Here is a 25,473-nt window from a genome sequence, read left to right on the forward strand (position 1 = left end):
ACATCGATCACACAAATAAAGTTAGTCAATTATCAATGATGTGTTAGTGATAAATCAATGACATCTCAAAGGCCCAGTGTGTAAGAATTAGTGATATCTACTACTGCGACTAACAGGACTACTCTACTCCATATACCACAAAATATGTGGAAACTGCAGTTTCCTCTTTGTTCTTCATTGGTTTGTGCACTATATGATTGCATAGTAAGCTTCCACCTCAAAATGAGAAATGCCAATTTGATCCTGCTGCAGAGATATTCTAAGGCTACGAAAACTCAACATTTTTTAAAAGTATTTTAAAGCGAGTATACACTTAAACATACTCATGGATAGTATTTTCCATTTCTGCCAATAAACCCCTACTAAATGTTCACATCGGACCTTCAAATGCTGTGCCTGCTCTGTGTATATAAAAAGGATTTGTGTATTTAAAGGGAACATACTCTGGATGTTTCTTCAATTTGGATAGAAAACCCAATCTGAAGATGAAACATTTTATGGTGAAAAATGATTGAAATCACTGCAGCTGACTAATTCTACCATGTTTAGCATCACAGACACAAGTGAGGACTGATAAGAAAAATAATGAATGAATGAATTTCTGAGCAGCATGCTTGTTTTGGCTTGTGCAGAAGCTCCCTGCATGATCTGAAAACAAGTTCTGCATAACATCACATCATCTAATATGAAAAGTATGCAGCTATCACTGTTACTTAGGTTTAACACCGCCATCGCTGTGTGCACACAAAGCTTAAATTCCAGGAGTAATCAAAAAATTAAGCTGCTGAAAAGATTCTGTGCCTCATGTAATGTGTCTGTCTGAGGTCTAAGTAAGTGCCTGAGTTACATTTATGGACATGTCACAGTCTTGCCGTGTTACACTAACATCCGTCAACACTTGTAATGTGGCAAACGTCTGAATTTAATCACTACAAAGAATACTTAGACTCCCGGTCCATTTCTTGCCAAGAGTTGAATGGGGGAAATTGATACCACTCTCATGCCTGTGCAACCAATGTGAAGCTAAGTTTGGTTTAGCACAAAAAAAACTGTAAACAGAGGGAAACGGTTAGCCTGGCTCTGTCCAAAGGCTTAAAAAAAACATATATCAGCAACCGTTTTATAACTCATTTACTCCATCAGTACAGAAGCTGCGCTGCCTCACAGTGATATATTTACTCACAAGTGAGAAACATTTATTCAGACACTTAAAATGTGAACTTTTACAAGAAACTAAAAAAAATGAGCAACAATTTATGACTTTATATTGTAGACTTAACAATAATGTAATAAACAGCGATGTGGTGTAAATTCCAGAGCGGTAGCCAACAAAGCTGCCGAAAAAACAGAGCAAGCCAGTCGAAATCGCCCCCCCCCCCCCCACAGCAGCTACTTGGTGCCCTATCATGACTGCAAATCAGGAATGCCAACACATAAACTGCTGCTGTGTGGAAGCATATGGTTTGCACTGAGCGCTACAGTATATGAATGTGATGACGGGGGGTTACTGGAAGTGGCTGAGCCATCAGATGACTACTCATTGCCGGCCTGGCTGAAGGCCATAATATGACCTACTGCTCTGGGCACGGGGGGCGTCCCACCTGGCACTGTGTGGCTCCGAACACGGTGTTTGGCAAAGTGGCTAATGACGGGTCAACAAAGTCAAATGTAAAATGCGGCAAAATCTTCTGGCCAACGGTAAATTTATTATAGCATTTTAATTAGCTGTCAGACTCAACTCTTACTTATTTATCTTATCTAGAGGGGATTGCTATGGGAGATATTTTTTTGCACAGTTCCTGTTGTATTTTATCAGTGATCTGGTATTTTCTTCATACGGAGAGAAACTAAGCCGCTGTAATGTCTTTTACTTTGAGTATTTCAAGTTTTACTAAGTACTTAAAAGTAGTTCACACTTGTTATACTTGAAGTAAATGTTTCTGCTTTTATTCGGTCTCAAATCAAAGAAATAATAGATAACTTTTACTAATGATGTGGTGATCAGAGGTCTCAAACTCCACATGAGACCCCCACTTAAATGATTTGCTTATCTTCACCAAAAAAAAGAAAAAAAAGAAAATCATATTAAGTTCAGAGCTTTTATTCTGAAAAAATATGAACTTATTTTTTTATTACATGTATGTTGCTAGAATCGACAGTTAATTTCAACTAAATGTTTGGTTTGAAAAATAAAAATAAAATCACTGCTGTTGTCATGGACGGCCAGGTTTGGGGAGTAAATGTCCGTCAAATAACTATTCGCATATGTTTGGCTCAAAGAAGAAGCAGTAATTCTTAAAATTGAAATGATGCACAACGTATCTCACAGGCATTTGTCTTCATAACAAGCTGTTGATGAAAGACAACATTCACATTACTGTTAGCTCAAGGCAGCAAACGTGGGTTTTTGTGTCTGACTGAAGATGTTTGAAGACACTTTGCCTGATGAAGACACCTTGTTTTGGCCCAATATTCAATTACTGACAAAAAAAATTGGCCCTCGAACACATTTACATAATGATCCCTGACCTAACCCTTAAAAGTATATATGAGCATGTATTTATTACAGTTGAACTGTTTATCATTCCATATCATAACAAACATTCTTACTTACTTTACTCCCGACAGAATTAAACTTTTTTTTAACATGACCGGCCCCCTCATGACCAGAGTGGACACTCATTGACCTCCAGGTCATTAGACTTGGAGACTACTGCTCTATATCATTGTATATAACCTACAGTTCCAATGGACAGAGCTGTTTTCCAAATTCCTATATCTGCAGGATTATATAATTAAAACAACGAATTATGGGGACGAACCAGATTCCTTTGGAAATAAAAGACTGGATAATTATCTGATGTTTTTACTCTGAATCCCATCCTTTCACTGTGAAAGTGTTCATTAAGGTATCCGATGTAACTGTATAAAGACTACACTTAACCTCCACGTCTGTCCAAACAAAGTTGAAGAAGCTTGTGTGACACCCATGTGTCGGTTCAGTGCTGAAGAAGCTATAGCTGCTAGTGACCGTGGCTAATCCACAGGTTGGCACGGGCCCAGTACATGGCCATGTGTTCCTGCAGAGAGCACCATTCCCCCAGGAGCTGCTGTCAGCACAAACCCGGGAAACAGTTATACTGTTCATATTTTTACGAGCTGCCTCTCTGTGCAGCTAAAGTGAATCATAAGCTAATCACTGCCAGCTGCCCCCGGCCCTGCTCTCTCTAGTCTCGAGCTTGCTAGCTACTCAGGCTTGAGGTACGAGGGGAATCTTTCATATGCCGCATTAATCTCTCCTCAGATACATCTTCACTGATCATCCTGCATTCTCTTGTTTTTTCCAGCCAGCCCACCCACCTCTGTTCCACTGCAGTGAGAGCGGTCTGACCATTGACCTGTTGATTCCTGAAGGTAGAGTTAGTGAGGATTTTGAGCAGAGGCTTATCAGACTGATGGAATACATTTCATAACCCAGAGAAGTTCAAAAGGCTAGAGAGAACAAAACATGGTATGTAAATTACTTTAAACTAATCTGTATGAGGACTGTGTTGGAAAGAGATGCTAATGTGAGGTCTCTCGTTTAAAGGCAGAGTCTGTGAGACCTCAAGGCCACATTATACTTCTCCCACTGCGTAATGCGTTATCCGAATGCGTAACCACGGAGACCCCTTGAGCCTTCATACTTCTGCGTCGTGGTGACGGATACGCACTGCAATTTCCCGCCCGATCAGTAGGGGTCGCTACGCAAGGTTGTTGTGCTTTTGGCTACAGTGAGCAATGGCGTCCGAGAGAGAAAGACTGTTGTTGTTGAAACAGTGGCCGTTTCTCACTATTCTGTGTCACGGAACGCAGTTTTAAGATAATTTGAGGCGATAAATAAGCAATTTAGAGTCTAAACGTGTGCTGTGTGTATTAAGATATGACGTATCTATACTCTGGCAGCGACGTTGTCGGCGGTGATCAGCTCCGCCCTCTGTGGACGCTCGGTGCGCACTGTGAGCTGGCACAGAGCAGCTTTGCTCGACCTGTCCTGAGGACCAATCGCAGCTCTTGCCGTCTCCGTTGACGGAGTGACGGACACTTAAAAAATATTTTGTGCAGTCGGAGACGACGCAGAGGCTCTCCGACAGGCTCTGCGTCGACGCACTTTACGCAGGAGTATAAATTGGGCTTCACCCTTTGCTCACTCCAGTGGAAGCTGCAACGACTTTGAATAGAGTGGATTTTTAAAAAGAAAGCTTTCTTCTTTCTAAGAATCTGAGTTGGTGCAGCCATGATGGTCTTTACTAAAATCCAGCTTCACAAATGCGACAAAAAGAGGATAAGGTCCTGGGTGCTGCCCTGAAGCCTCAAAAGTCCAGATAAAAGGACTTGTACTGAGGTATGTGTGTAGGGACGTCATCATTACTGGAGAGCAGCTATTGTTCACATTATCGTTGCAGTCTTGGCTGACTCTGTGGAGGCATGACGGCATGGAAAGTAACCTGAAGATTCATGAAGAGTCCTGCTCTGCTCCTCATTTGTCTTCCTCCACCTGCAAACTGTCCCACCAGGGAGCAGGGATCAGGCCTTGTCCTCTGCAGACCCCACATTCTCCACAAACACCCTCTGCCTGCCCTCTCATCTCCCTCCTCTGTAGCCAACCATTAAGCCCTGCTGATGGATGACGGGGGCTGCTTTGGCCCTGATCGGTGGGAACGCTTCTGGATCTGGTTAGCAAGCAAAGTCTCTGTTTGAGAGACAGACTACAGCATCCTGCTAAAGCTAAGCTAAAGCTAAGCCAGGCCCGCAGGACTCGATGTAAAGAGCACAGCTGGGGCTCAGGATTTACTGGGGGCCCCCTGTATTCTCTGTGTCTCAGAAAGATAACCCAGACACAATGAATCAATCCATAATCACCAACCTTCTTTGAGGAATTTTGACTGTAAATAGTCTGATTTTTTTGTTTTTATTAAATGTTTATGAGATGGGTTAATAAAAGACTATACCTTATTAATTGAGGACCACAAAATGAGTGACTGCCCACATGTTGCCCTGAGTGACGACCTTTATAAGACTGACGCTAATTTCCTGGGTCACTGGAGAATGATAATGGCTCGAAGAGGGACAGTATAGAGTTACACGTCGTGAATGTCCCCCTTCAGGGCAGAAGGCTCTTAATATATATGCCATCTATGCTGCCACTCCAATTGAATTAGCCCATGTCAATCATTGCCAAGGTATCAAACCAACTCGGTAAATAATATTTGCAGAGGGCCTCTAATATCAATACTTGGGTAAAAGCAGTAGAGACTCCCTTCTGCAATTATATAACCACATATGGCAGACGCACAAAATGACAACATTCACCACCCCTTGCTCTCGTGAACACAGGCCACCATAGTTGAACAACTGTCTCTGTACATACACTTTCACATGTGCCACGCCAATTATACGCATTTCACCTGGTATATTTTAATATCAACTTTAGAAAAATTACATTGCTTTTTTTTTTTTTTTACAAAGAAATAAGTCTAAATGGCCAATTTGAGCCAGAGTAAACACATTTAGCTATGAGGTCACAAGCTGCCACACTAGAGGAAGGTTAGTTTGATAATTTTGTCAAAATGTTTAATGTCCTGCTAAACCATTTGGGAAAAACAAGTGCGGCACTGATATTGACTTTGGCAGCAGCCTATATACTCAAGGCCTTAAACATGTTAATCAAATGCTCCATCATCGGGCAAATGTAAGTAGACGTTTTATGCCCAGCTGGTTGTAGGTCCTGCCACAACTGGCTTTTTGACGACTCGCCCCACTCTGTCCATATGGTGCGATGAACAGAGAGAACACTACAGCATGTGTGCACGCTCAGTCATGAGCACTTTTGGATCAAAGTGCTTGGTTTGATGAAATCCGTAAATTTGGAAAGGACTGTGATGTTGAAGGAGCAATGTGCAACATTCTGCATCATATTGTATCAAAAAAATAGTAAAATAAAAAAAGAAAGTGAAACCACATTCCTTCTGTGTGTGTTGTTATCGGGCCCCTGTTTTGGTGGATGGCACGACGGTATTTGAGTAATTGAGAGATAAATTGGATTGGATAGGTTGTAGCAGAAAGTATGTCACAGTGTCCAGGTAAAGATGCTTTCCACATTGACAGTAAGAAATCTTATTCCTTGGTTATAAAGGCTTCTGTCAAGGAGAGAAGGATAATATACTAGCTGCCACAATCAGGTTTCAACTCTGACAAGGTGCTCAGATGTTTGGAACTCAGCGTTCTCACAAATATGTGAGAGCTTAAAGAGGGGATGCAGGTCGAATATTTACTTTGCATCATGGGGCACTTAGGTTACATATGTAAGGAAAAGAGGGGCTTGTCACAGTGTTGCACCGACCCATATCAAGCACCCAAAGGAAAAGTACCACATCTCACGTCCACTATGTCCCCATGCTTATGTGAGCGCTGTTACAGCATCACTCTATTCAGGGTCTTTTCACTTTCCATTTCTTTCACTGCGCAGGTAATTGTGCATGCTGCCGAAAAAGAGGCAACGAAAGCACAAAGACATTTCAACAGTGTTCTGCTGCTTTCAAGGCTTGAAACAACACATCACCTTCTAGATGCTTCCAGGCCGACCCGACGTCTCCGCGCGGTGTTGGGACGTTTACGCACACGGGCTGAACTGCGTCGGGCAACTGCACTGTTTGTGCTGGAAGTCGACCGGTCTGCTGTGCCTCGCACCCCAATCACGTGCAATCATGTGTGTTTCCTGGATTACTGTATGTAAACTCCTCTCACTCACACACGCTCCCACACACAGAGACACAAATGCATGCGCGGAAGCCATCAAACCTCATTGTGTCATACGCCCTTTGCTGTATATACTCCCATTGAAGTGTATATACACACGCAGACACCCAAAGAGCAGACCACAGCGCTGAAGTAAAGCATGTTTATGTAACACGATCACATTTGTAACACACGGTTTATGATGCTCAATTCCATCCACTCTTTCTCAATGTTATTAAACTCTAAAAGACTGTTTTCGCTCACTACCTCCCTGGTTTTCGGCACGTTGTTTAGCACAGTACACACTGTGCCTCCTGACGACACTCGGGCTCTGCTGGCTCTCTGGGGAAATCACTGGTGCTAATAGGAAACATTCTGCGCCTCTCACGCACACGGACATCCCTGCTGAAGTGTCCCCAAGCAAGGCACCTATACGAGCTGCTGGTTTGTTTTTACGCACGCTTTAAAGCTGTCAGTATCTCAAGTAAGGAATCGATGCGGAAATTCAGTAAAGGTGATAAATATGCTCTTGTTACAGACAATATTCAAACCATTTTCATCATTGCCACATACAAAGCAACTTAGGAAATCATCCTCACTTTTATGACTTTCTCTTCAAAGTATCTCCATATGTTCTAATTGAATTTCACAATTATCTGGAAGATTTACCATCTTTTGGGATTGTATTATACACAACAGTTGATCCAAAAGTCGAATGTATCCAATGCAGTATGATACAACAGGAGTACCTACAATACATCAGAGTTTTGCTCTTGTTCGCCTCTCTTTTGGGAGATAATCTGTTAAGTCTTGTCCTTAGCTCATAACACAAACACCAGAGGATGATACTATCACACTGCTCCAACAGTTTACTCTCGTTAAAAGTGTGAATCACGTCCAGCCAAGCAGTGTGGTCATTCTGCTGATGCTGTTGTATCCAGTGGAGATGAGGGACCTTATGAACACTGATTCCTGAGCCAGAAATGTGGCTGGTCATGTGTCACGTTGACCCTGTGGTGACCAGCACAGCCCCTCTTCGCCCTGAGGCACATCTTAGGGGTTGAGGTTGTTTCCAGTAAAACAGCCAAATGGGTTTGTCAGCATGACCAAGAGGCTTAACCCAACATGAGCTAAGTGGGTTCACCCTGCGGTAGAATATATGATTGGTAAAAAAACAATGGCTTAAAATATATCCATATGGATCCATACTATCGATAGGTAGGTAGGTAGGTAGGTAGGTAGGTAGATAAGTTAGATAGAAACATAGATAGATGCGTAGATAGGTATGTAGATAGATACGTAGATAGGTAGATAGATACGTAGATAGTTAGGTAGATAGGTAGGTAGATACACTCTTAGAAATAAAAGTGCTAAGTAGAACCATATAAGGTTCTTCAACTTGTCCTCATAAGCAAACCCTTTTTGGCTCCAGGTAGAACCTTTTTATAAAGGTTCCACCTGGAACCCTTTTGGAGGGTTCCACCAAGAACCCTTGAAAAAGCATTTCTTCAGGAAAGGGTTTTTCAGAAGCAAATGGTTCCAGGTAGAACCTCAGCCCTTGTAGAAGGACCCTTTTGGAACCCTTATTTCTAAGAGTGTAGATGCGTAGATAGGTAGGTAGATAGATACGTAGAACGAAACGTAGATAGGTTGGTAGATAGATATGTAGAAAGATACGTAGATAGATAGATAGATAGATAGATAGATAGATAGATAGATAGATAGATAGATAGATAGATAGATAGAGAGATAGGTAAATAGGTAGGTAGATAGATACGTAGATAGATAGGTAGATACATAGATAGGTAGGTAGATAGATACGTAGATAGATAGGTAGATACATAGATAGGTAGGTAGATAGATACGTAGATACATAGATAGGTATTTAGATAGACTCAAACTCATACAGTATGTGAACTAACTGCATGTCAGTGCTGCAGAGGCCAATAAGAAGAAGTTTAGATCATGTGACAAATCCTTACATGAGTTAAACGCTCATTTATCAGTAAATGTTCCAGATGTCCTGTTGGCACATTTGTGATTGTCCCACCCTGACCAGACCTGACACTGGGTCTTAGAGTAAGTATGACAATTGTTAACATCTGAATAAATCCCAGGTGCACACACATCCCCAAAGGACCCACCTGTCTCTCGTGCCGTCCATAGCAGTCAGAGGGGACAGATGATGAGGGCTGCTGTGGTCACGGTCGAGTCGGTGGTGTCTGGAGGGCAGGTCAGTGGTGGACACAGGGTTGGGGTTAGGGGAAAGGAGCTCCACTGACGCGCTGTGATGGGGGGTGCTGGAGCCAGTGTACAGGCCTGAAAGACAAACAAAGCTAATTCAGTAAATGTGCCAAATAAACCCCAGAGCCCAATGCGCCGTCTTTCCTTTGAGGAAATCAAAAGCTTTTTCATGGCAACAAGATTTTGTTTTGACAACCCTCATCCAATCAGTGAGCGCCGTAAAATAAAACGTTCTGTGTTTGCACTGCCTGTAATTTAGGGTACATTGTTTGTGCTGCCACAGGGTTTGGCCTGGTTTGTCCTTTAAGCTGTTTGTTCTTATTACACAATAATAAACAGAAATGTTACATGTGTTCAAACAGCGACTTTGAATAGTAGGGCATTTAAAAAGGGGGAATGAGGTTAGTGGATAGCCTCTGTTGTGTGTGTTTGCATGTCATGGTTTTTGTTATGTGAGTGCATGCAGGCTTCTACTTAACTGTGAGGGTTGAGAGTATGTAAAGCATTTCAGCATGTACAATGTACTGTGTCAGGATGATTTTCAATGCGATCATTTTATTGACTCGACTTTAATGTACAATATGCCTTTCACTATTCAATTACCTCGTTTTTAGAAACTGCATTGGATTAATATTTTGTTGATGCAGTCATCTGTGGGGGGCCGTTACTTTCTACCGACACTGGCAGCATGTTGCCAACTTTTTCTACTGTTTCAAGCTGCAAACTATGATTAAACACTGATCTATTTTTCTTGTCCACCGTGCCCTGGGCAGCTAAGGCTGCAACTAATGATCATCATTATTGATCCATGCTTTATTTGCTTTTTTTTTTTTTTTTACATTTTTAATGAAATATGCGCATCCCAAAGCTCCCAAAGCCCAAAGTGACGTCTTCAAAATTTCTTGTTTTGTCAAAACTAACAGCAACCGACAACATTGAAACCATATGCATTCATTTCCCAACAATACAACACAGGGAAAAGCAGTAAATCTTAACATTTGAGATGTTTGAGTGAGAGAATGTCATTGTTGCTCTACTAAAATGTTTCCTTTCATGAATGTGCTGTAGTGCTTGTGATCTTTCAAGTCTTACAATTTTCCAGTGGTTACATTCCATCACTATTTTTTTTTTTTTTAAATGTTGCTCTATCGGGAGAGACTAATTCACTCAAGAACTAAACATTGTAGAAACCAAGAAAAACTAAAGTTGATATCCATTCATTCACCTAACACTGTAAATATAATTCTCTAATTTCATCTGCTTTGTTTTATCGCCTGATTTCTTTCCCAGCGTCCTCAAGAAGAGCTGTGCCCCGACTGAGCGGTGCAGTCAACCAGAAACAAGAGGAGAAGACGGGAAGAGATGAGAGAAGCATCAAGATCGGTGCTCCTGGTTTTGCCGTTTCCAGGCCCAGCTGTTCTCCAGTGGACGCATGCCAAGTCCAGATCTGACAGTGCTCTGAAATGGTTACAAGCCTGATTCATTACCCTCAAATCATCAGTCAGAGACCTTAAATGTTTTCCCCTTTAGCCTCAACATCTGCTACCAGAGCAGCAAAACAGTCGACAAATAATTGCTGTGATTGCGTTGAGTTCAGGGTGTCAGAGAGGAGCTGATGGCACCGGTTGAGAGGCAGAGGAGGATTATGCTCTGGAGAGTTTGTGTGGAGACTTCCGATCGAGTTCGGGAAATAACAATAATAAAGAAGTGAGAAGGACGTGGAGAGGTATATCAGCTCAACCACTCACCAGAGCAGAAGGAGCATGTAAACCTCTGCATTAAAACTCTGGGTACTTCCTCTGGATAATCAAGGAACACTCTAATTATGTTCTATAAAACAGAGAGGGGCTTCTCGTAAGTCTCGCTGCGGCCATGTGAATTAGAGCAGACTTATAAGCAGCAAACAGGAAAACAAGTTGAGCGCTGACTGGAAGCATGACTCATTTTCTGCTCCACAAGTGTTAATGATGGGATGGCTGCCCAATTTGCTCCACCTCTTCAATGCGTCTTATTGGCCCTAGGACAAAGTGAAATTCATGTAAATGGGGATCCTGAATGCCAACCTGCGACATCGCCGCTGGCCTTGAATAACTCTGCATCCTTGAACACTTTGGCATCAGGTCTCGTGAGTGAGCGCCTTTAGGGATTTAAGTACTTTAAGACAAGAGCGCAAGTAACATCCACTCAGAAACAGAGGGAGGCTGAGAGTAAAAAGCCAAGACTCAGAGGCCCAGCTCAACATTCAAAGACAACTTGAGCATTCACAGTTGTCAACGGTGCACAGAGTTCCAGCAACAATAACACAGAGCAATGGGGAGCCTGGACAGGGTACAGGAAGAAAACAAGGACAGATGTGTCCATAAACTGAGGACGCTGCGGGACATCACTCTTGTCTTTAAGATTGTTAAAATCTATTTATTTCTCTTTTCTTTCCAATCCAGTGCGGTGTTGATTTTCGGTGATGGTCAAATTCATCAATTAGAAAACTGGAAGCGTAAAAAGCCACATGTGAAGAATAAAAGTTTATGTTTGTAGCTGTTGCTAAAATGGTTTTTACAGCCTTTGCATGACAAGATGACAAGTTAACATGACATGATTATGGAATACAAACCAAACAAACAAGGCTGTGACATTAAAATAACCAAGTGCAGACCTACAAATAACATGCTTTTATAAAACGTGTATACACAGTTAAAGATACAGTATGCTTTTTACTGCCGGAAAAAACACAAAATTACCATCATACATCTGCAGGAATGTTCACATGGCTCTTGATTATCACAACGACTCGATGATTGCTTTGCCAGGTGTCAGGATTCCTGGCGGTCAGACCTCATTTGCTGGCCTATTCTTCTGTTTTGGAACAAATATTCCCTGGCTGTCAATATATTTGAGATACAGCCAGTCACTTGCGCTCGTGTTTTCATTTGCTCAGCCATGGACGATAGTGCTACTACTAGTGTCATATGACATGTTCCATTCAAGCTAACCATCAAAAGATTAAGATATATTGTCAAAATAGTTTTGTCTGTTAAATACATCCAGTAATTAAATGATATCCCGGGCCTCTTTCCATTACTTTCCATGTCGAAGGTTTATTGACTAAGCGAGAGACTTGAAACCTGTGTTTTGTTGCAGGCGGAGGTATTAGATTACTTCATATGTCACCATACGGTTGCATTATCAGAGTGTTGTATGACAAGAGTGGCTCCCTGTGTGCACCTGTGAAGATGTCTTGACCCAATCCAGGAGAACGACCATCTTTGCCGTTGTACAGTTGCTGCGAGGAGGCGGAGCTTTGACGGTGCTGCATGGACAGACAGTCACTCAGGACGTCCTGCTCCAAGTGAGGGCAGGGCCGGAGCTATCGATCACGGAGATAAAAACAAACCAAAACACATGATTAGATTTTTCGCAAGAAATTACGATGAGTCATTCACGGAGAACTCCATATGGTCCACAGGATTACACAGCCTTGGATGCTATGTGGGGTGTGGTTCTTATGAGTGTTTTCTCTTTTTGCAATAACGTGATTTCCATTTTGATTTGAAGCAGTTACTCTGAAAATGAGAGTACAATGACAGTCAGGGGAACCGGAGGACAGATCATACGCTCCTTGTTGAGTCATCCGTTGGCCTTGGACATTCTGGGTAAGGGATTGCTTGCACTGAATCACAGCCAATGTGAGATTGCTTCTGTTTCTCTCACTGCCAACAGTAAATGGAGGCAAGTGAAGACACATTTAAGCTTCAGAGTCTGTAACACGCCACGCAGAAGATATCTAAACCTGAGGAAACTCATGTCAGTGGATGAGATGCGACATCTGTCTTATGGATCAGTGGAACAGCTGAGCTCTGGTGCAAACATCAGTGCATTTCAATGTAATAAAACGTTTAAGGTTGCTGAGGTACAAACCGGGACTGTGCAAAACAACCAGCGCTTGTTCTTTCCTCAGGAGATTCACCTTTAAAAATCCTGAGGAGCAAAAACCAGGCTGAGGACGGAACTAAAGCTAATAACCTGACGTGAAGAGAAAGGAAGTCATTTAAATCTGATGGTGTCAAATAAAACTCTTCAGTCTACATGGGTCAAACCTGGTATTATCATTGTCACCTGGTTTAGGTAGCTACTAAACACTTGTACCTAGTACTATGCAAATAATAGTCAAAAATCTGCAAAATGTGATGCCACCACATCACATTTGCGTTGAATTAAAGCGAATAAATGCTAGTTAAAATGAAGCCTACTGGAAGTTAATGTAATCATTTTTAAGACATGTTTGGCCCACAGTATGTACAGAATAGCTTTGTCTTTGTAGACAAACACAGCTGCAACAGAATACCATGCTCAAGAGCTACTGTGCATCTTTTTTGTTGGTGAACTTCCAGTATGACCTTATTCAAGTCAGTGTGGTGGAGCTGCAGCTTTTATAAACAGAACACTTTACTTAATCTGTCCCGTTTTGATCCGTGTTATCCACAGATCTATGTAGTTGGTTTAATTTACGGGTTGGGAGGCCCGGGGTGGACCAGAGGGTTGTCTTTGAGAATCATTTCCCCACAATAGATCAGGTCTGACCACATTTCATCATGTTCATGGTCAAAAAGCCCATTCTTTCCCTGACTGGAAGTGAGTAAATAACAGAGAGAATGGGCTCATTGTTGTGGAAGGAGCTGGATAGTGGCAGGCTGGATGATGTGTTCTTTTGCTTAGCATCGTAAAAGGGAAACACATGTGTGCTTGTAGCATTGTTAATAAGCTGTAGTGTGGAATACCCCAGTGGCCAGATGTTATGGACAAATGTCAAACAAATGCTCTTACTCCACTTTGCAAGCGAAACCGTACGCAGTGTCATTCTGAGTAAAACAAGAGCCACAGTTACAAATGATGAATTTCTCTCACAGCGCCACTACGCTTACATGGTTCTCCCAGGAGGACACAACACACATGCACACACATGATTGCACAGCGTTCCCTGGCCCCTTACCCTAAACCTTAACCATAACAATGTCTAAACCAAACCCTAAACCTAACCCTAACCTAAACCCAATTCTAACCCTCAAAGAGCCCCTTTAAGTTGAGGACCAGAATGTCCTCACTCCCTATGGTTTATTTGTTTTTTTTGGTTCTCACAAAGATACCGAGGTCACAAACGTCATGATGGAATGGTGACGTTTAGGTTAAGAACCTTAACCTTAAAGGTGCATTATGTAATAAATCTAAAGCAACTGGCCATAAAATCCTCCTAATATGTCAGAGACTCAGGAATAATGTTCATATAACAAACTGAACTCACCAACAACAACAGTGCAGACATAATATTTGCATTAAAACAAATATTTTGCAGACTGAAAATCATGTTTATGTTTTGAAATCATGTTTTGGCATGTGGCGCCACCTACCGCCGTCTACCAATCATTGCAGTCAGTAGAGTCTCAGCTGCCGAGCAACCACGGGTTGCCAGTTACGTCAGAAAACGAAACCTAAAAGACCTCGGTATTTTGAATTTGAATGTAGTAACCAATTCTTCAGAAACTGACTCATTAGGACCAGGCTTTGGTTCTTAGGAGGACTTCTGGTAAATAACATAACATAGCAGCAGCTTTTCAATGACTCGTACCTCACTCTATCTCCTGTACAAACATAGTCTCTTACCTTTCTACGCACCTGTTGCTCTTTGGCCGAGTGGATCTTGACATGTTTGCGTAGGGAGCTGGGGTCTGTGTAACGCTTGGTGCAGCCGGGAATCTGACACGCGTACGGTTTCTGTGAGAGGAGAGAAAGTTTGTCAAATCACACATGTGAAGAGTGAAATTATGTTTGAATTATCTTTGTTGAAAGACAACTAGCAAAAAAAAAAAGAAAAAAGGGAAGCAATAAGGAGCCAAATCACAGCAAAACAGTACGTTTGAAGTAAAGGTGAAGATAAAGTCCTACCTTTCAGCTGGGAAAATACATTATTTTGACAGAAGAGGAAGACAGAAGAGGAAGAGCAGAAAGAAGAGACAAACAATCAGTTGTGAGGTATTTTAACACCAGATTTCTAAAAATGAAATGAATTTGCCATCAAGGATTTAAGAGCTGGTTGGTCTAGTTTTCCCTCTCCCCACTCTCCTAACGCTTACTTACTTCAAGATGCTGATTAGTCAAGCTTACTCAATATTTAAGTATTTCCTGTGACATGTTTTCTTACGTTATACTTTCTGCACTTTTTGCATAGGACATAAATATAGACCTGTTACGCTCTCACGTGTACGTCAGTGGACGTCTGTTGATATACACACTGGTCATAAAGAGGGAGATGTAGGTCGATTAGTATAACAGAACTAACACGTGTAAAATGACCAAGTTTCCTCATCATTTCACATTCCTCTCATTAACCAAGCAAATAAAGCATGTTGCTCGCTGATTGAGGGATTTTTTTTTCTCTTTCCCCCTTACAGCAATTTCTTTTTTTTTTCATCCTCGGGAATATAAGCTGCCCATTAAAGTGTAACGGGATACACGTCTTTATTAGCTCGGCCTCCATACCTCAACCTTCTCTGTAAATAAGCCATTGTTATTCCAGGGTGCTTACGGTGCCACTCATCTCTGCTGTGTTTGTTTTGCCAAGCAAGGCACCCAATACGCCACTGAACCCTCGGTTTAAAAAAAAAAAAATCAAGCACAACTTCTGTGTTGAATAAATATCATTAAAGCTTGAAAATGATTTTCTCCCTAAGTGTTTCTGGCAGGCCAGGCAGCTGGGCAGGCACAGTGACGGCCTAAGCAGGGTGTTAATGTGAAGCCATAAGCATCGAGGTCCCAGATTAGCTGTATCATTTGTCCTACTGTGGGGAGAGTGGGAGGTGGAAGAAAATCCCTAACTGACAGAAAAACACAAGCCTGCATTCAAATTTGTGCTTAGATAAATACTCGGAGTGATTTACTGCTCCTCGGACCAAAATGCACCGGTAACTGGCCAGCACTGGAACACAGGAGGAAATATCCTGTATTACTGCTCAAAATATTATTATTTTTTCTCTTTTTTAACGTGTCAAAATGACCATTTTCAACTATTACACTATTTGTTTACTGTAGTGTCAACTCCTGACCTGATTTAAAATTACGTCTTTTCCATATCTTTTTTTAAACACTTATACAGTTTTTTTTACAATTTTACATTTTTATAACATTATTTTTAATAATTAAAGGTGCATTATGTAATAAATCTAAATCAACTGGCCATAAAATCATCCTAATATGTCACAGAGACTCAGGAATAATGTTCATATAACAAACTGAACTCACCAACAACAACAGTACAGCCAAAATATTTGCATTAAAAAAAATATTTTGCAGACTGCAAATCGTGTTTATGTTTTGAAATCATGTTTTGGCATGTGGCGCCACCTACCACCGTCTACCAATCATTGCAGTTAGTAGAGTCTCAGCTGCCGAGCAACCACGGGTCGCCATTTACGTCAGAAAACGAAACCTAAAATGGCTTGGTATTTTGAATGTGAATGTAATAACTGTTTTTGGCCACATTCTTACATATGGCACCTTTAGTATTCATAGTTGTGGTATGGTCTGTATGTATTTTCATTGTGTCAGGGATACACATTTTTTTGACATTGTTTGACTTTCCCCTGTAAATCCTGACTCTGTTTCTCCATTTCACTCTGTTTTTCATTATTAATATTATTAATAATAATAATAATAATAATAAAAATAATACTATATACCAGGGGTCACCAACCTTTTTGAGATGAGAGCTACCTTAAGGGTAAAAACTGCTATATACTATAATAAAAATATAAAATTAATTGAAGAGACTATTTGTATCCAACGCTATCTAATGAGTAGTTTAAAGCTGGTATGTGCTTGTTTTATTGTCTCTTAAGCATAAAGTGAGGTATTGGTTTGATGACTGAGACGTGACGAGTGGCAGTGATGGCTGACTCGAGCTTTCCTTTCAGCTTCAAAAATCTGAAAAACAGGCAAAGCTCTGTCTGAGCTCAAAACGTCAGTCTAAGTCTGTTCAGAACGGAGCTGCGACTCAGTCCCTAATGGAACTGATCATTTAGTAATCTGTGGAGTGTCACTGAGTGTCACTCTGCTCTGCTGACTAACATAGAAGTTCACGTTTTACACAGTAAAGATGTGGGAAACATGAAACGTGAAAGCAAAGGCAGGGTGCGGTGAGAGCGTAGATTTATTCAGGGATATGTACCCACGCATGCCAGTTATTCAGCATTTATTCATTTAAAACGACCATTTAAATGTAATCCCTGAATAGGTTTGATATAAAATACAGCCTGTGTTTGACATACACAAACATTTATAGTCCATAATTCCATGCAAACATTTATTCATGCATCATTCAGACCACCCACACTATTTTAACTGTTGGCCTGAGCCATGTTAGACCTTAATCTACAGTGAAATATTGGGAGGTGAGAAAGAGCAGAGACTCTGTTTCTGACCGTGTCCAGGTGAGTGCGCTGATGCTTTGCGCGGTCGCTGGAGTTGCTGAAAGCTTTCTGGCAGCCGGGATGCTGGCACAGGTACGGCTTCTCTCCTGTGTGACTCCTCAGGTGGATCTTTAGGTTCTCCAGACGTGAAAACGCTTTGTTACAGCCCTCAAACTGTGGAGGAGGGAAGACACAACACACACATGTGACACAGGAATGCACACACACACACAAAAGAGAAAACCACACTCAGGCAGATGCGCAGACACACACACAGAAAAAGAGACATCAATCAGTGTGAAGCTGGCAAACTACAGTACAAGGCAGGCTCTGTACACGTGTGTGTGTGTGCGTGTGTGCGTGTGTGTGCGTGCCCCTCTCTTTCCCTTGGTCTCTTGATCGCTCACACAGCTGCTGGAGTTCACTCTACACCACATATTCTGCAGCCATGGAAAAGTGAGAGATGCTTAAGAACACGGTGGTGCTTTAATCAATAGCATTTTTTTTTCCGCAGCTCTTAAATTACGCAGCCAATCCGAGGACCTTTTGTTCAGAATCGTGCACATCTGAGAGTAGGCGGCGTGCGTGACCGTACACCTGCAGCAAAACTCAGGAGTAGAAACTGGAGTGTGCCGCGCGGCGGCCGTGAATGGGCTGTAATGCATAGCATGAGATAAATGTTCTGCCGCAGTATTGTACATTAGACTGACAAGTGACAGTGGATGTAAACAAGCACATGCCCGACCCAGCTTGGCCCATTTGATCCAACCACTCAGCCAATGAACACCACAGATTTGTTAACAGGTAAATGATTGATAAGGCTTCTCGTGTGTCCACTCCTGCTCTTAAGCAGAAAACATGGATGACTGGTGGATGAGGAGGCAGCCGATGCCAAGCCCCCTACCGGTACTACAGTGTAAAGAGGAGCCACAACTCAGTGTTTTCTTATATCTTCATAAGTATTCAGCAGCACATTGATGCGATCACTGTACAAAGACTTAACTATCACAGGATATATGACAGGAGCAGGAGGGGGCTATGAATAATCTATGGGTGGGGGAAAACATCGATTCACATAGTAATTGTGATTATAATCATCCATGATTCTGAATCGATTCATAAACTTCAAAAATCGATTTTTGGAAAAAAAATTATAAAAAAAAGAATTTAAATTTCTATTTTGGAAAAACCACACAAAACACCAGTTTGTGTTATTTGTGTACAGTTTATTTTTGTAACTTCTGGGAGAAAAAGGCAGCCTAAGCTTTTATTTATGCAAGTTATTTTTTTGTACAGTAAGTTAATTTGATTTGAATGAATAAATGTTAACTTTTGTCTTAAGTTTGCCTTTGTGTGATCACATTATCACATTATCTTATACAAACTGTATTGTTTTGATGCCATAATTTGCCTTAACACACAATGCATTGAATGCATTTTTGAATCGAGAATCGTTTGAATCGAGAATCGAATCGGTTGAATCAAGAATCGATTTTGAATCGAATCGTGACCCTAAGAATCTGAATTGAATTGTGAGCCACCCAAACATTCACATCCCTAGAATAATCCATATAAAGTAAAAGGAAATATGTCTCACAAGTCCCCTTTGCACATTTAAGTTAATGCTGTACACTCGCTGGACACTTAATAAAGTTTCCGTGTACATAATAAAGTGTGACACCTGGTTTCTTCCAGCCCATTATATTTCCATGTTTGATATGTTGTGTATTCAGAGATTATCCTTTCATACCTCGGTTTGTATCGAGTGCTTTTTTGAGTAACTGTTGCCTGCCTGTCGTCTTGAATCAGTCTGGCCATTCTCCTCTGACCTCTGGCATTAATTTGATCTACAGAACCGCTGCTCCACTGAATACTTTCTCTCTTTTTCCAACCGTTCTCTGTAAACCTGATAGATGCTCGTGCGTGTCATATCACACTAGATGAGCAGTTTTCTGCCATCTGGCACAAAACAACAAAATCACCTTTCTTCCACAGAATAATGATTGGGTTGAAGTTCAGCAGGTCGTCCTGAGCAATGTCTACATGCACTAAGTTGCTGATTAAGTTGGATCTCAGCAGAGTGATTCTGTTGTTTTAGTTGGACGTAATTAACGAACAGAGACAAATTGTTCAGCAGTGCAGTGGAATAAAAACTCCAGAGGAGGCAAACAACTTTTGATATTAATGTCAATGAACATTAAAAAATGTCCACCCCTGTTTCCTATATCAACACTGGCAACATCGACTTACTCAGTTTGCAAATATAGCTATAACATGTTGAAGGAGAATGTCCATGAACTATGTTAAAACACAAAAGTGCAACTTCTGTCCTGCTCTCCCAGTTATTCCTGCAGCAGAAGCATCACTTCCTGCTGGTTTTACAATTCTAGTGTTTTTAGATTTATTTATTAGGCAAAATGCAAGAAATGTTTTCCTTCAAACTACGTCATAATCTTAAAGATCAGGTTGAATCATTGAGATACGCCTGGAAGACATGTTTATAGGCCAGCTGTAAACTCTGTTTTGGACTCTTCTCTGTCTTTACTGTTCATTGTACCCTGACCTTTAGTGAAGCCTGCTAACGGCAGCTCGGGTTACGGCGAAGGAGAGAGTGACACCATTCTTCTAATGGGCCTTCAGCTTCATCTGGGCTCAATGCTCATCCCTGGCCTCCTTCATTCACTCACACGACACAGGCGGGGCCTTCTATTCACCGAGACCTCCATCTAATATTGGCGAAACCTAAGCCTGTCATGGTAGAGTTGTGTTAGGTGACCAGGCTGATCTGTGGGTGTGTGTGTGTTTGTGTGTGTCCATGTGGATCAGTAATAGAGTCTTAATCTGTTTGCTGTATAGCTATGCAACGCAAGTGGAGTTAAAAGGAGCTTTGAGCCAATGAGTGGGATGTAAAACTTGACTTTGATGAACAGTAACTTGGGCAAACATCCATCAATTGGGACCATTACAATCTGGTCAAACAAATTAGATCAAACATCTAGCAGAGCATTTTTCTGGACAACTTTCAATAACTGACAGAAACTTTCAAAGCATTCAGTAGCCAACACTATTAGTTTAAGAGTTCAGTAAAATAGATGAGAAAATCTCTTTTCAGCTGATTTTGGATCAAGGTAATGTGCGCTGTGAAAAAAAAGGGCAATAAATTTGCCCCAGTGTTCTCGTGAGAAATCCCTTAAATGTATATACATAAAATGATGACAGCCAAATGTGCAGTAGGAACGACCTGGAATGAAGTATGAGGAAAAATATTACCCGGGATTCCTTAACACTAGACAGACGCACACATACCACCCACGCTCCAGCACGCAAGCAAGCAAGCAAGCATAGAAAAATGTTTTTACGTGTTCACGTCGCACGGCGTTGCGCAGCAGAGACATATTATTCTTTGAGTCGTGCCAGTCAAATGCTTCACATGAATGAAAAGAGGCAGCCTAATAATAAAAAAAAAAAAACTGGTCAGGACAGACGCGGCCCGTGCTGCCTGCTGTAACACGGCGTCGAAAAACAAACAGAAATGTGCCAAACGTACGTTTTGTATTTACATACAAACAGAATGGTCGCTCTGTCGTTGCTTTCTTTTCTCCCTGAATTTGAGGCTAAATTATAGTTAGGGGCCCGTCGAGGAGACTGTGTTAATCGTGTAGAGTGTGTTATTACTCTGCGAGCAGACAGCAGCGAGTATATGAGGTTTTCCTGTGTTGAAACACTGAAACCCTGCATGAAAATGATATGCTGGGGGAAAGATAATTCCGCAATTATTTCAGTGAGTTCAGTGATTTCATTTGGAATATTTAAGTCATATTAAACGGTGTACAGACTTGATGTGTGCAGCATAAATCTATTGTAAAATTGTCTTGTAGAAACTTGATAACTTGATACAATTGTTGTCTTTCTTCTGTCTCTACCTCATCTCCCATTTTTCCTTTCACCCCAACAGGTCGAGGCAGATGGCCGCACATCTTTGAGTCTGGTTCTGGCAGAGATCTCTCTCCACTGATGCCTGGTGTTTGCTCATTGTGTGAATCGTTGTTTTTCTCTGCTCTCCATGATGCTGTCTATGTACAGTGCCTTGAGATGATGTGTGTTATGATTTGGCGCTATACAATTGAATTGAATTGAATTGAATTGAATTAAAATCAATATCTATGCACAGTCAAAAGAGCATATGTCAGTACGTCTACTATGTGGTCAACACAGAGCTGCCTTAAAGCGGAACTAGACCGGAAGTTCCTATTATCGCTGTTTTTTTTGGTGTGTATCTGCGTCATTACCTTGTTTATGAAGCCTGACGGTTCGAAACAAACAGTTCAGCCATTGCTGAGAACCTTGTGTTTTATTGTAATCTCGGGCTCAACGAGATCACTGAAAATCCCGTAATAGTTACGTAAGCAGCGGTTCTCCTGAACAACCGATCGTCCTGCTCCGGGCGGTAGTCCGGGCACATCCGGTTACGTACATTGAACCGCAGAAGAAGAATAACGTACGTTGTGGAGGTGTTTCACGAGCAACAGTGTCTTCTGACTCTGGGTCTGACTCCGGTTTAAAGTCATAAAAGGGACTGCGGCGGGGAGTCGTGACGAAGCTATTTTTAAACACTGTTAAAACAATGTTTTGATAATGAGGAGCAGTGCATCCGCCGTTCCAGAGGGGGGCGCTGCGCTTCTGAAAACGGATGTGCTGGATAGTACTGGCCAATCACAAGACTCTGTCTTCTGGGGGTGAAAGTTCACTCTGAAACATCGCGGCTGAAAATAACTGTCAGAAAAGAGGATTTCTATCGGCTATTTTACAGCAACTACGAGGTTTTTGACCATAAAAACAAGTTAATATATGTAAGTAGACCTCCATAACTAACATATATGTGAAACAGGACCACTCTATGTGACCTTTAAACATAAACAGTTTAGAACGTAATGAACTCATAGATTGAAGTGGTACAAACAGAGAGCTGTGGTGACTGAGGCGTCTCTTCTGACACAGGATTGATTTTTTTTACCTTTGATATTATCTATGAAAACAGTTTAGAAGGCACTAATCACATTAATTGCTTTAAACATATTTAGTTTTCCTCCTCTCTGTAAACCGGGGAGCAGCGTGGAAAGGATTTGAGCCGTGTATGACACCGTTTCACTCATAGGGCTGATGTGTGTGTGTTGGGGGGGTTGGGGGGCTCAGTAGTTCAGTAAACATTGGGGATGACAGCAGGGTCTTGACATGGCTGAAAAGGGGGCGAGAGTGGATTGAAAGGGTGGACGGGGCAGCTGATCACAACAGACAGATTATAGGTCCAGCATGCAAACTGGTGGAGGTGCGGTCCAGCTTTTGAGGCCTTCATGGGAAATGACTCCTGACTGGCAGGGAAAAGGCCAAACAGTGTCGTGGCTAAAAGGCAGCAGTGTGCACCTCTTCTCACAGGCGGAGGCTCATTAGTAAACTGCAGGAGCAGGAGATGATGCAAACAAACCAGCCGTTATGGGGCGGGGGGGTCCGGGGGAAAATGTGGCTGTTGACATTTGGGATAGAAATCTGATTTAAAGGCTTTAATGAATGGTGTAAGACGGGAGATGGAAGATAAGAAATAAGTTAGGCATTACTCACTTGTGCCGTGTTTCTTAGAGTCATGGTCCTCACCTACAAAGCTCATTATAGTCCAGGATTTATTCTCAATTTTTCCTCCACATATGTCATTTAATATAATTAAGTTTCAGTTCAATATTCACTGAGTAAATTTAAAAAAAGCTTTCCTCTATCCTGTTGCAAGCAGAGCTGCAACTAACGATTATTTTCATAATCGATTAATCTGTAGATTATTTTCTCGATTCATCAGGTAATCATTCAGTCCATAAAATGTCAGGAAATGTTGACAAATGTTGATTGATTCAGTTTTAACGATTTATTTGTTATGTGGAGCAAATAAATCAGAAAAATAAAAATTTGAAGGCGTTTTAAAAAATCACTCAAAAACGACTAATCGATTATCTAAATAGTTAAAGGTGCATTATGTAATAAATCTAAAGCAACTGGCCATAAAATCCTCCTAATATGTCACAGAGACTCAGGAATAATGTTCATATAACAAACTGAACTCACCAACAACAACAGTACAGACAAAATATTTGCATAAAAAAAAAATATTTTGCAGACTGCAAATCATGTTTATGTTTTTAAATCATGTTTTGGCATGTGGCGCCACCTACCGCCATCTACCAATCATTGCAGTCAGTAGAGTCTCAGCTGCCGAACAACCACGGGTAGCCAGTTACGTCAGAAAAACGGAACCTAAAAGACCTCGGTATTTTGAATTTGAATGTAGTAACCGTTTTTGGCCACATTCTTACATATGGCACCTTTAATTTAGTAATCGATTAATCGAGTAATTGTTTCAGCCCTAATTGCAACAAGTTTGTCTTACATTTTTAGAATTGCATATAACATGGAACAATCAAAAACGGAAGAATTAAACTGCGATTTAGATATAAATATGATCCATTGGCTTACTCATGACAGATGAGTATTTTTACTCATTGCAAGGGAATCCTTTGAAACCTCCTTCAGCACTGACCCGGGGCAGTAATTGTAGATCAGGCCTCTAAATAATGAAGGGGAAAATGGTTTCAACTGTTCAGCCGCTAAATAGCATAAAATACACTATTAGTCATGTTCTTAGGACCACCTATAAAATAAAAAAAATCCTCCACAGGTTTTCCACTATGATTGGTTTTACCTCATACATCTCGGCGCCTTTACTGCACAGCCTGACAGACACCATGAAGGGTGAGAAAGAGTTTTTTGGTGGCAAAAGAAGACACTGCCAAATAAAACATGTAACAAAGTACCAACGCTCAAAAGCAGCCTGTATAACTTTATGGGTATGAAAAGAAAAAAAAAAAAAGCGGTCGCTGGAATGAGTTGGTTTATCACAAGGTGTCTTTCTCTGCCCCGACCAACGAGGAAAACCACCAACACTTCAGGATCTGTTCGGTGGGGAGGCCGTGGAGCAGAGTGCTGCGGCTGTGGATGGGAGCAACATGTGCATTTAATCTGCCTGCTTCCAAATGCCCTGTGGCAACCACAGCAAAGAGCAGAAAAACGTAAATGGATGAAATTATATCCATATGATTCAACGAGACAGCTAAGGAGAGGCAGGTTTCTCATGCGCTTCGTCAGGATAGAAAATTAAACACAGCTTGGCTAAAACATTTTCATTACATAGTTTACACATATCATTTCCACAGAGAAGCGGGACCCTTTTAGCAGCCAGCCTCATCTGTTGCGAATAGGGGCTTTAATTTGAGTCAAACATAGCGATGGGGTTTTCATTTTGCTTTTTGGTCTAAAAATTAATTCTCACATTCTTGACACATCCTCTTTTATCCCCTTTGCTTTTCCACATTCATGGGACGTATGAATAGCGAGTATGACGACACACAGCGAATGACTAAAAGCAAGGGAGTGTTGTCCAGATGCGTCTGAACAGGCGAGCGTGAGTGAGAGCTCAGCCGATAAATTGGTGGGAGGAAGTAGTCATGTAAATGACTTAAGAAATTGTTCTTAACAGCCATTTTGCACTCATGCCCAAATAGTTTGGGGGCCAGATTTAAAAAAAAAAAAAGTAATGTGGATGGCACAACAGGAAGCTTTCCTATGATGACTAAATGAGGCTGCTCACATAATGAGCCGGTCCAGCTGTTTTGTTCCTGTTTTCCCGAAGATTGAGGAGGAAGTGCAGTGATGGATCTGAACCCCTGCTCCCGTGGCGGAGGCCTGGCAACACTGCCGAGCCTGGCCTCATAACAACGCGGTGCGGCTTCATGGAAGCACTTAACCTGCTGTGATTCAGAGGCCTTCATTCAAATGTCTACCAGCTCTGCAGAGCTGCATCAGATTAGAGAGCTAGGATGTGATTTCCTCCTGAACCAGGTGGCCTGCTGGGGTTTACCAGTTCACCGGGCAGTTCAAACATAGTCCCGTTCTCAGA

At 41.6% G+C, this 25,473-nt stretch overlaps 1 protein-coding gene across 1 annotated transcript in view; it reads right to left on the minus strand.

The window, feature by feature from the left end:
* glis1b (GLIS family zinc finger 1b) overlaps nucleotides 1-25,473 on the minus strand; it is a gene marked incomplete at its 3' end in the record, with an annotated part of 73,984 nt that overhangs the window by 1,817 nt on the left and 46,694 nt on the right. The window contains exons 5-8 of the mRNA XM_083888173.1: nucleotides 17,490-17,651; nucleotides 14,677-14,787; nucleotides 12,244-12,385; nucleotides 8,922-9,096 (exon numbers count right to left, since the gene is read on the minus strand). Coding sequence (XP_083744299.1) covers nucleotides 8,922-9,096; nucleotides 12,244-12,385; nucleotides 14,677-14,787; nucleotides 17,490-17,651 — 590 coding nt within the window. The remainder of the gene's footprint in view (nucleotides 1-8,921; nucleotides 9,097-12,243; nucleotides 12,386-14,676; nucleotides 14,788-17,489; nucleotides 17,652-25,473) is intronic.

This window comes from Microchirus variegatus (assembly GCF_963457635.1).
Source record: "Microchirus variegatus genome assembly, chromosome: 4".
Classification (NCBI taxonomy): Eukaryota; Metazoa; Chordata; class Actinopteri; order Pleuronectiformes; family Soleidae; genus Microchirus; species Microchirus variegatus.